Source organism: Dipodomys ordii, unplaced genomic scaffold, assembly GCF_000151885.1.
Source record: "Dipodomys ordii isolate 6190 unplaced genomic scaffold, Dord_2.0 Scaffold4, whole genome shotgun sequence".
Taxonomy (NCBI): Eukaryota; Metazoa; Chordata; class Mammalia; order Rodentia; family Heteromyidae; genus Dipodomys; species Dipodomys ordii.
In genome coordinates, this window is record NW_012267220.1 from 34259385 (window position 1) to 34269228 (window position 9844).

General features: G+C 41.4%; 1 protein-coding gene across 1 annotated transcript in view; it reads left to right on the top strand.

Moving 5' to 3' along the window:
* Ido2 (indoleamine 2,3-dioxygenase 2) overlaps positions 1 to 8664 on the top strand; it is an 86617-nt gene extending 77953 nt beyond the window's left edge. The window contains exons 15-16 of the mRNA XM_013024381.1: positions 6931 to 7079; positions 8291 to 8664. Of these exons, the coding sequence (XP_012879835.1) occupies positions 6931 to 7079; positions 8291 to 8664 (523 nt within the window). The remainder of the gene's footprint in view (positions 1 to 6930; positions 7080 to 8290) is intronic.
* The last annotated feature ends 1180 nt before the right edge of the window (positions 8665 to 9844 follow it).

A 9844-nucleotide genomic window follows, 5' to 3' on the forward strand; every position in this document is an offset into this window, starting at 1 on the left:
TTCCAACTAACCAGATAAAAGGTAGGCTGGAGGTGTGCCACAAATGGTAGAGTACCAGCTATGTGCAAGAAAACTGACCAAGAGGCCCTGAATTTAAGCCTTGGTTTGTCCAGATTGTTGGTGAAACATTTTGGGATGTACCCGAGGATGTTCTTGCATTAAAAACAAAATGGACCATTGGCTTAGGAAGAAAAAATTTAAAAAATGAAATAAAAATCATAGCATAAAGAATTGGAGTCAGCATGGAAAAGTCAATAAAACCTATCCAGTGCATACACACACATACACACAAAATGACAAAAGATGTCACAGAAAACTTAGAGTGGTATGGTCACCCAAAGGAGAGGGTGGGGACGGACATCGTGGGCACTGTTATTGAGGAGGTCTTCAGAGCTCAGCAGGTACAAACTCCTAGTGGTTCGCTACCCTTGCTACCACGCTTCCCCATGGTGCTCACTGCAACCCTGTTGGAAGAGGAGCATCCTTCCACTCCACCTTTCCTGCTCATTCCCTGGATACTGAACTCTGCTCATTCAAATCCCCCCTTTAACTGAAGTGTGGCTTGCCTTTGGGAGACTTCTTCTATAGCCTTTCATAGTTTATGTGAATGTTAGATCTCATAAAATCCTTCTTTCAGATCTTTAAAACTCCCTTCCTCAAAGACCAAATCAAAGGTACAGAAAATAGATTTGTGGTTCAGTGACCAGGACTGCTGGTAGATGACCTAACTACAAGGAAAGCACAGGAATACTTTCAAAGACATGAAATTTGGGGGATATTTTTTCTCCGTTTTAAAATTATCTTTAGTTGTACAAAGGAGTTGCTATTTAACAAACCAGTTTATGAATATAATATATCTTAATCAATGTCACTCCTTTCAAATTCTTACCCTTCCCTCCCCTTCCCACTCCTTCCCTTACTCATCTTGATTTTGTAAGATATACATTGGATTTTTGTCTGCATTCCCCCCCCCCTTCTCCTCTTCATTTGTCTATCTCTTTCCCCTTGACTTCACTCCATCCCTTTGAGTACCCACTTCCTAGTGTTTTTTATTTTTATTTTTTTGGTGAACTTTTAACTTTGCCATCTTAAGGAATTACACTATATGAATTCTCCCTTGAATCTACTGTATATTAGTTAATATATTTGTATACACTTGCATACCACCCAATGTATTTACTTCTAAGTTTATAAACTACATCTAGCTTCCAGATATAAGTGACAACATACATCTTTGTCAGTCTGGGCCGGACTTCACTTAACATAATTTTTATTTAATGAAAAGAAAGGCGATACAGGGTCTTGCTATGTGTACTAGGCTGGCCTGCAGCTTGAAGTTCTGTTGCTTTGGCATCCTGAGTCAGGAATTATAGGGATCACATTATACATTTGGTTGGGCTGTTAACTGGAGATATGAGGGAAACTTTGCGTCCAAACTCATTTAGAATGCTGCCAGCATCCAGCTTGTGTGAGTGTGTTTCTAGAAATGAGATCTTTATAAGTGCAGCTTCCAGACAGGCGCTACTGTTAGCTTGCAGTGACCTCCTGTACTGCTTACATGGCTCTATAATTCCTCAGGAATTGCACTTCTAACCTTCCTAGTATAATACTGTGAATCTCCCCGATCTCCTTCACACCAGCCAGAGCAAACCATCTGCCTTGAAAGGTCTCACATAATTAGATTTGGCTCACCTGGATGACTCAGGGAAATTCCTTGCATGAAGTTCATATGGCCAGCAACCTTAATCACAAAAATAATTAATTTTCCTCAATATATGACATGTTGTACCAACAGGAATGTCTCATAATACTAACAGTCACAGGAATTAGAATGGGAGTCTTGGGGAATCCTTTTTAGAATTCTTCCTACAACAGTGTTTTTCCAATGACTAAATAAATTCTACTTCTTTATGTCAGAGACATTTGGTAAGAATGACTGACATATGGTATAATCTCTCTGATTAGATAGATACCAGAGGGTGACTTTGTTCTCATTAAAATAAGTTCAGTCAGTGAAGTATGTCATCTGTGATCTACACAAATGCCTTCCCAGTATTCCTAATCATCAAGGCTTGTCATCTGTGATCTATACAAATGCCTGCCCTGTGTTCCTAATCTTGAAGGCTTGTCTTCTGTAATCTATACAAATGCCTGCCCTATGTTTCTTTTATTTTTATTTCTTTTATTTATTTATTTTTTGCCTGTCATGGAGCTTGAACTCTGGGCCTGGGCTCTGTCCTTCAGTTCTTCAGATCAAGGCTGGCACTCTACCACTTGAGCCACAGTGCCACTTCTGGCTTTTTCTGCTTATGTGGTGCTGAGGAATTGAACCTAGGGCCTCATGTATGCAAGGCAAGCCACCTTCCCAGCCCCTGCCCTATGTTTCTAATATTCAAAGTGTTCCCTATGAGGCCAAGTGGGAAGTGACATAACCTAAATGTGAGAATAACTAGATAGTCAGCACATGTGGATTGTTGAGAACTCCCAGGAGTTATCTTGAAAATTTTTTTCAGGGCTGGGAAGGTGGCTCAGCGGTAGAATACTTGCCTTGCATGCATGAAGTCCTGGGTTCGATTCCTCAGCACCACATAAGCAGAAAAAGCTGGAAGTGGCACTGTGGCTTAAGTGGTAGAGTGCTAGCCTTGAGTTGAAGAGCTGAGGGACAGTGTCCAGGCCCAGAGTTCAGCCCCCACATCAGGCAAAAAAAAAAAAAAGAAAAGAAAATTTTTTTTCAAAACCTTTTTATCCCCTCTGTCTTTGACTTGTTTTGTGCTTAGTCTATCATTTCTTACTTATTACTTTATTATTATTATTATTGTTATTATCATTATTGTCAGTCATGGGGTTTGAACATTCAGGGCTTAGCACTGTCCCTGAGCTTTTCTACTCAAGGCTACTCTACCATTTTGAACCACTGTGCCACTTCTGGTTTTCTGGTGATTAATTGGAGATAAGAGTCTCACGGAATTTCCTGCCCAGGCTGGCTTTAAACTGTGATCCTCAGGTCTCAGCCTCCTGAGTAGCTTGGACACCGGACGTAAGCCACCAACTCCTGGCTTCATTTATTACTTTAAAAACATTTTCATATAAAGGAGAATCAAGAGATTTTTTTGTCCATGGATGAAACACATTCTCTTTAGTTCTTAATGTATGTTAAATTTCTCTGGGAAATTATTAGCCCTTGAGGTAAGCAAATGCCATCTCATTATTTTTCTGGTTAAATGTCTCCACTCCTTGGAGTGGCTAGAAATGTGCTATGAGAAAGGCTTAAAATCATATGACTACAGAGATTTGGAAAGAAAAGAGCACTTAGAGCATGGGAGGGCCTACCTGTGGCTCTCAGGCTGCTGTGAGAAAGCCAGTTTTCATTTCTCAGCTCAGTTTTTCCTGAGTAGCTGTATGGCTTATACCTTTTGGACTTCCATACTGGTGATCCTCCATTGCCTTCAGTGTGGCTCTGGCACTTCCCCTCCAGCTTGGATGCTGCAGGAATCTGACTTGTTCATGTGTCTTGACCATCTCACATATCTGATGATAGTTAAGAGAGTTCCTTCAAACAGGCCAGATCCCTTCAAAAATACATGTGGGTTTCTGAGACCATGGAGATAGAATACCAATTTCCAAAATACTATTTTTCATCAGCTATTGAAGAGAACTTTGAAGCAAAACATTGGAGCATGTGTGTTAAAGATGGAGGATGCGTGATGAATATATAAATAAATGACCCTAATAAAAGCAAGCTTGTCCAACATGCATTACAACAACAGGAGATTATAGGAAGTGTAAAGTAGAACACAGGGCTCTTGGGCAGAGCATTGGTTGCCCTAGCTGAAGGCTTTTGTTTATTCAGTGTAATCCGGGAAAGGTATGTCACAAGTCCATCTGGGAAGGTGCTTTAGGGTAGCAAACCACCCAGCCTCCTCTTGTTCTAAGCTGAAGGAACATAGATCACAACGAGCCAGAGGTGGGAGTGATGTGTCATAATGGAAGCACAGCCAGGTTGGGGTATAGAGAAAAAGAAAGATGGACATCTCAGTGGAGATCAGCTCCCATAGGGATGTGCTGGCTCCTTTCCAAATATGGGCAGGCTTTGACAGGAATGATGGCATGATTTGTCTTTAGTTCCAAATTGTCACTGTAACTGCACAGTGGAAAATGGCTGGGTTAAGAGCAAGGGTAAACACAGGGAAGTATTTAAGAAACTATCATTAATCTAAGAGCCTGACATGTAGATTTCTATTTTCACTGAAAAGAATCTCTGGTCTGATGGCTGGGAACAAGTTACCTTCCCTGTGGTTATTGTGTAAATTATACTTTGCTTTCTCTCATACTGCTAGAAGTTACAAAATAATGAAAGAAGAGGCAGGAATTCCAGTTCAGTAAGAATAATATGATAAAAAACAATATATTATAGAAAAATAATAATAAAATATGCCTACTATTTATTGAATGCTTAACATGTCCCAGGCACTGGGTATGTGTTATTTTAATTAATTTTTTTTAAATTTATTTATTTATTTTTTATTGTGAAAATACTGTACAGAGGGGTTACAATTACATGGGCAAGATAATGAATACATTTCTTATCAAGCATTGTAGCCTCCTCCTTTGTTTCCCCTTCCCATCCACCCCTCCCACTCCCCCCTACCTAATCCTCCCCCCCCACTAAAGTTGTAAAGTTCATTTTTGACATAACGACTTGTACTTCTCATTGTTGCAATGGGTCCACCTGTATCCTTATTTAAACGACTTGTTTTTCCCTTCCCCTCCACAAATTATACTGACATCAAATACAGTGAAAGCAGGGGGTATACTGTGGGGGAGGTACATACAAAGCAACAAGGAAATAATCTTATAAATGTGTTAGAAACAAATGCATGAAAGAAAAAAAACATTTGAATACATATCTTAGGGTTCATTTCCCTAACATCACCTTATCTGACCTTTTACATAATCTATTGATCATTCTATTGATGATAATCTATTGATGATAACATTACTAATATTAGATACTAATATTGCTCCATGAGGAAACTGAGGATCAGATAGGTTGTTAGCTAATCCAAAGGGCACAGTGTACGAACAGCAGTGCTTAGAAGAGACTCCTTACAACCTGTTGTGATCTTCCAGGAAAACTTCTCCATGTGGAACCCTCTTTCAGGGCTTCATCTATTTCCAGAGGGATAGCACCCTTATTTTAAAGGCCAAGCTGCTGTTTCTTCAGGAAAAAAAAAAACAACAACAACCCTGAAACAGGCAACCTCAGACATAGCCCTGAGAGAACAACACACTCCTTCTTAGAGCATTTCCAAATGCAGGCATCTTGGAGAAAGGTCGTGAATGCAGGCAGACTAGCTTGGATGTGTTTGTGTGTGTTTATTGAAGTAAGGAGGTCAGGTCTGGCTGGCGCCATATTGGCCACATGCGGGATTGTAGTGTCTGGCATCTTGTCTTCATGCCAGGGGAGGAAACCCTGCCCATCACCCGCCTCCTGGAGGCAGGGGCAGGCACAAGGCTGATAGGTTACTGAATCTGTCAGTCTAGTGCGGACTGGGGATTTCCTGAGAATCTGACCCCTGTGCTGACCTATCTAGGCCAGACAGCCTACACCATGTCAAATGTGTCTCAGTGATCCTGTCCTATGTCCTGTCTCCTGACTCATCTCTGGTCATCATGGAGTCCCAATTCAGCTCTCCATTGAAGCTGAATTGGCTTGTTGGTGTTTTTGTTATTTCTTTCCTCTTTAGCATGTTTCCTACTTGTGTTATATGTATTTGGGGGCTGCAGGCCTCTGTAACAACTGGCTGCCTGCAGCCTGCTAACTGTAAAATAAAGACTCCAGAATTCTATATTGGCTTCTGGGATGATTCACCTTACAACATTATAATCCTTCTCTAGAGAGAAAAAAAAATATTTTTAGAATTACAGGAAGATGACGCATCACCACTAGGAAGGTAGCTTGTTACTAAATCATGAAAGAATCAAATTCAAGTTTTGGTTCCAGGATTCTTTAACAGTGTGACTGGAAATTTAACTTCTTCAAGTCTTCTGTGATCTATAAAGTGAGACAAAACAACTCATCTGATCTCCAAAGAGGTTGAATGAGAAAGTACATGAGCAGCTGCTCTATAGAAGGTAATGCTGGGAAGGAGCCAATAGAATGAGCTCCCATTATTACCGCTCTGTCTCATCTACACTTGTGACCCTTCAAGAGAAGTCAAGTGAACTAGATGAAGTCGGGAAGAGGAGGACCAGAAAAAGTGAGTAAATAGCATGATGAAGGCAGAGGAAGACAGAGGAGACAAGAAAAGAGTGGAGAGGAGAGGGAGAAAGCAGGGAGGAGAGGAGAAAAGAACTGCCTAGCTAGAATGTCATCACTCCTAGCCCCAGCCTTCCAGGCTCCTGCCAGAGCCCCGAGGAAGCCGTAGGGAGCTGTGTACTCTGCATTGTCCTCAAACACCCTCATTTTCACTACCTCATGCCTACAGAGCATTTGATAAAGGCATTTTTCACAAAGGCAGACAGTATCTCGGACCCAGAGTTTAGTGTGGTCATCATTAGTTACTGTCATCATTGCTGGGGGAAGAGCAATTTGTGTGTGTGTACATATTTGTGTATATATGTGTACATTTGCAAAGCCACACCTGTGGAGAGGCAGGTATAAGATTGCTGGGGTTGAGATGAGCAGAAGTGAAGATTCATCCAGAGCCATTATATTGTCTTGTTGATCAGAACTGGTGTCTTTATCACTGAGCAGTTTCGATGAGTATTTTGTAGGACAAACACCAGATTCCTCACTAATAGCCACACTCCTCACAAAACATCCTTCCCGTAGGGAAAGGAAGTGGTGAGCACACCACTGTGGAGATTCATAGACCCTTGGCTCAAACTCACTGCTGACAGCATGGTCACTTTTTTTTGTCCAATTAGGTGGCAAGATAACCCAGCCATGCCCTCGGGACTCATATACGAAGGAATCTCCACCAAACCTCTGCAGTACTCTGGAGGAAGTGCAGCTCAGAGCTCGGTGCTCCATGCACTGGACGAATTCTTGGGCATTCGTCATAGCAAGGAAAGCGGTAATCCACATGTTTTCTATTTTCCCTTTCATGCCTTTCTCAAGAAGAGAGCAAGCAAGAATAGGGAATTTTTTTTTAAATCGATCGATCACTCCAAGCACAAAGTCAGTTGTCAGGAAGTGTTGTGCACTTCCCTAAATCAACCAGGGAACCAACCATGTACCTGCTTCATGTTATTGTGTCGTCAATTTATATCAGAAAAATCAAGTCTCAGCAGGATTGTGAGCTGCATTTCCCCATTGGAAAGCATTGCCAGAATTCCAGCTGTTCCCTGTAATTTTAATTTGGATCCTTAGGCTGTAGCTTTCTGTTTCTACAACAGGAGGGAGATGGGGAATTTGGGGGTTATGGCATTCTGTGTCTGAGACTGGAGACAGTAGGTAGCAGATGTGATCACCCCTACTAGAGCTCATACGATGCTACAATTTCTGGTCAAATCTATGTGGCACCCCAGGTTGGGGAGAGTATTATTTTGGAAGCTTGAAATTGCCCTTTCTTTTACCTGTCAGCATTAGAATTGTGCTTCATTGTTTAAAAAGGGCACTTCATACTGTAAAGGTTTCCATTTGGATAGGTAGAAAACAATTAGAACTTTGTGCCTTGGAATTTGGGCCCACTCGAACCATAGGTCTTCTAGACCTATGATTAATTTTCATGGATTTTTGCATTTGTTACTATTAAGCATTGATTTACCACACGTTGTATTAAACACATAATGAATTTCCAATAAACATTTATCGATTTGATTTTAAACAAATTTGCTTCAAGAAGCTTTTTCTGAGTGGCTCATTCTTTACGGTCCTATTTTGGTATATTCTATAACTTTTATCTTTTTCTGTATTCCCTTCAAAAATAAAAGGACATAGGAAACAAAATTCCTTTTCAGTTTAAGGATATGTGTCCTATATTTGTTCATATCTCTCACAAAGTAGCTTCAGTTAGCAACTAAATGCTCTGTGGTACATGATATTTATACCTTAACCAGGAGATCCAATTCCACTTCAGTTATCTAGGGTGCACTGGCTTCTTTTCTCTCCCATCTGCCAACAGTCAGAAACACTGAAAATCTGGCTTGTATGAGCAGCAGAGCCAGCAAGTAGGTTGAGTTAGAGTACCATCAACTGTTTTCGTACCTTGGTGTGTGGAACAACAGGAAAACTGTTTTGCATTTCCGTACAGAGCTGAGATATCACTCTGGTTGTTTCTTTCAGCTGCCTTTCTGTATAGGATGAGGGACTACATGCCTCCTTCCCACAAGGCCTTCATAGAAAAAATCCACTCTGTCCCTTCCCTGAGGGAGCACGTCATGTCCTCCGGCCTTGGTCAGTGTCTGACATCCTATAACCAGTGTCTGAAGGCCCTGGCAGAGCTGCGGAGCTACCACATTGCCATGGTGACCAAATACCTCATCATAACTGCAAGCAAAGCAAGGAGCAAGAGACCAGCCCACCTCCCAGGACCACCTCAGGCTTTAGAAGGCAGGGGCACAGGTGGCACTGCTGTCCTGAGCTTCCTGAAGAGTGTCAGGGATAAGACCTTGGAGGCCATGCTGCATCCAAGTGGTACAATGCAGAGTCCACCCTAGGGGGACGGGATGGAGAAGAGGGTCAGAGCCCTAGATAGAATAATACAAAAGGGACCACAGCCCTCTGTAGAGTTTTGCTCAAAAGAACTCTGAATTCTTCACTGTTGGAAAGCTGAGTTCCCATGCTGCCTTAGTGGCTCACTCTCTGTCTAGCAGCAAACCACAGTGGACACTTCCTTCTTCAGATACCCATTGGCTGTTCCAAGTAAGAGTGAGCAATGTATTTTTCAAAAACCAAATAAAAAATACCATTGCAACGGACAGATTATCTTACTCTTTTTTTCTTTTCCTGTATCACTAATGAGGCTTGAACTCAGGGGTTTGGGGCTCTTCCTTACTTTGTCACTCAGGCTTAGCAGTCTATCAGAGCTATAGCTCTGCTTTCCAGTGTTTTGCTGGTTAATTAGAGGTCAGAGTCTCTTATAGTGGTCTGTTCAGATCAGCTTCCTTAGTAGATAGGATTATAGGTATGAGCCACTAACTTGCTTGCTTTCTTCCTTCCTTCCTTCCTTCCTTTCTTTCTTTCTTTCTTTCTTTTTTCTTTCTTTCTTTCTTTCCTTCCTTCCTTCCTTCCTTCCTTCCTTCCTTTCTCCCTTCCCTTCCCTTTCCTTCCTTTCACCTTTCCTTCTCCATTTCCTTTTCTCTTTCTCTGTCTTTCTCTTTCCTTTCCCTTTCTCTTTCCCTCTTTTCTCTCTCCTTCTCTTCTCTTTCATTTTGTCTCTTTCTCTCTTTCTGAGACTAGTGGCTCAGGATAGCCTTGAACTTGAGATCCTCCTGTGTGCTGAGATTCAGGGTATATATCACCACATTCAGCCTGTGGAGTCCTTTTAAAAAATGAATTGACTTATTTCACTAAATTTCTACTAAGCTCTTGCTCAGGGATTAGACATTGGCTGGCCCTCCTTTCCTTGTATGTGTTGAGTCTGGTGTCTGGAGGCTGGATGTTCCAGTGGGATATATAAGCAAGAGGATGTTGATAAAAACTAGGAAGTCATTAGTGTGAAAATGAATGGGAACTGATGTTCCATGTCTGTTCCACATGGTACATAGATTTGTAAATTCTGTTTTGATTCTCTTCTTTATTTTTAGAAGATGTTTTTTGTTCTCTTGACACTAGAAGCCTTTACTTGTAAAATGAATTAAGTGACCCTTTGAACATAAAAAAGCCCAAGAGGAATAA